The sequence below is a fragment of the Helobdella robusta genome, assembly GCF_000326865.2.
Source record: "Helobdella robusta unplaced genomic scaffold HELROscaffold_2408, whole genome shotgun sequence".
NCBI classification, from domain to species: domain Eukaryota; kingdom Metazoa; phylum Annelida; class Clitellata; order Rhynchobdellida; family Glossiphoniidae; genus Helobdella; species Helobdella robusta.
In genome coordinates, this window is record NW_008704265.1 from 1 (window position 1) to 1,547 (window position 1,547).

The window sequence follows — 1,547 nt, forward strand, 5'->3', positions numbered from 1 at the left end:
ATGAATGACTGATTGAATGAATGAATGAATGAACGAACGAACGAACGAACAAACGAACTAACGAACGAATGAATGAATAAATAAATTAGTGAATGAATAAATGAATAAATGAATGAGTGAACAAATGAATAGGAGAGAGAGAGAGAGAGAGAAAGAGAAAGCAGATTAACAATTGACCTTCTCATTGACGACCTCGGCGGCGATGATGGTGTTATTCTCCTTCATGGTTATAACATCGACCAACTGCGACTGGTAGTGGTGCATCAGGCCGCCGTACTTCCTGCCATCTATGTAGAGGCTTTCAATGCTCTCCTTGGCGTTTATCAGCATGACTGCGTGTACGGCAGTTCATTCTATTATTCAGTTCTTCCATCATTCATTCATTTATTCATTTATTCGTTCGTTCGTTCCTTCCTTCATTCTACGTTCGTTCTTTTATTGGTTTGCTCATTCATTCATTTATTTTATCTCTTCAATGTAAAAGCTTTCTTTCCCGTGTTGGATGGATAACTAAATAAACATAACAGCCAATCACAATTAAGATGTTACTTAGCCAGCCAATCACAATTAAGATATTACTTAACCAGCCAATCACAATTAAGATATTACTTAACCAGCCAATCACAATTAAGATATTACTTAACCAGCCAATCGTAATAGACATAATTTTTAATCATCCAATAAATAAATACTTAACCAATTAAACACAAACAAGCAAACTCCACCAACCATATTCATGAACCTCCAATCTACACATGAAAGCTTCGGTGTGGTGCAGCTCTGGTGATATCCACACCGCCTGTGGGTGCATGTTCGTTATGGGACCAAACCACCCCAGACTATCCAGAACCTTAAGCATTTAATTGGTCAATTAATAATTTAGTCAGACTCTACAAAACTTAACTTTTTTTGGGATATAATTAAAAAGTTTATAAATTTCTGAAACTATTATTATTACTACTATTGCTTGCTGCTGCTACTAGTAACAGTAGAAGCAGCAGCAGTTGCGACAGTTAGTTGCGTGTGGGCTATAAAATTCACCCGCTCAAACCCACATGCCACCCTTAACAGAAAATTTTTCATCTAATTTCTTAATTATCGTTCGACAATTTCGTTCAGTTTATGTTTGCGTATTAGATATAGTTTTATTTCCATGTAGGAAGACTTAAGAATGAGGCAGCCTGGAATGGCGCGCCGGAAGACTGACCAGGCTTGCTCCCTTGCAACGCCCCCGACAATAGTAGTAGTGGTAGTGGTAGCAGCAGCAGCAGTAATAGTAGCAGCAGCAGCAGTAGTGAAACTATTAAAAATTTCTACACATTCTTGTTTTTTAACATCGAACAGGAATAATTTTTTAGAATTTAGTGAAAATAACTTCACCTTTTTATTCCAGGAAACAGTCGTAGCCCTGTCCCACTGGGCCCCAACTTTGAAGGTGGGGTCGGTCCAAATGACGTCATCAACGTCCGCTTCTTTCAGTGTGGCACACCGCCATCTGTTGTTCGTGCTGAACAATCCGGATTCGGACCAGGAGATAAATCCAACTT

The 1,547-nt window shown here is 38.7% G+C and overlaps 1 protein-coding gene across 1 annotated transcript; it reads right to left on the reverse strand.

The window, feature by feature from the left end:
• Positions 1 to 177: 177 nt before the first annotated feature.
• On the reverse strand, positions 178 to 1,507 carry HELRODRAFT_184707 (hypothetical protein; the record flags this gene model as incomplete). The annotated part of the gene is made up of 3 exons (XM_009019507.1): positions 178 to 332; positions 730 to 850; positions 1,381 to 1,507. Coding segments are annotated over 3 exons (403 nt in total), but the record flags the coding sequence as incomplete, so codon positions are not given.
• Between the last annotated feature and the right edge of the window lie 40 nt (positions 1,508 to 1,547).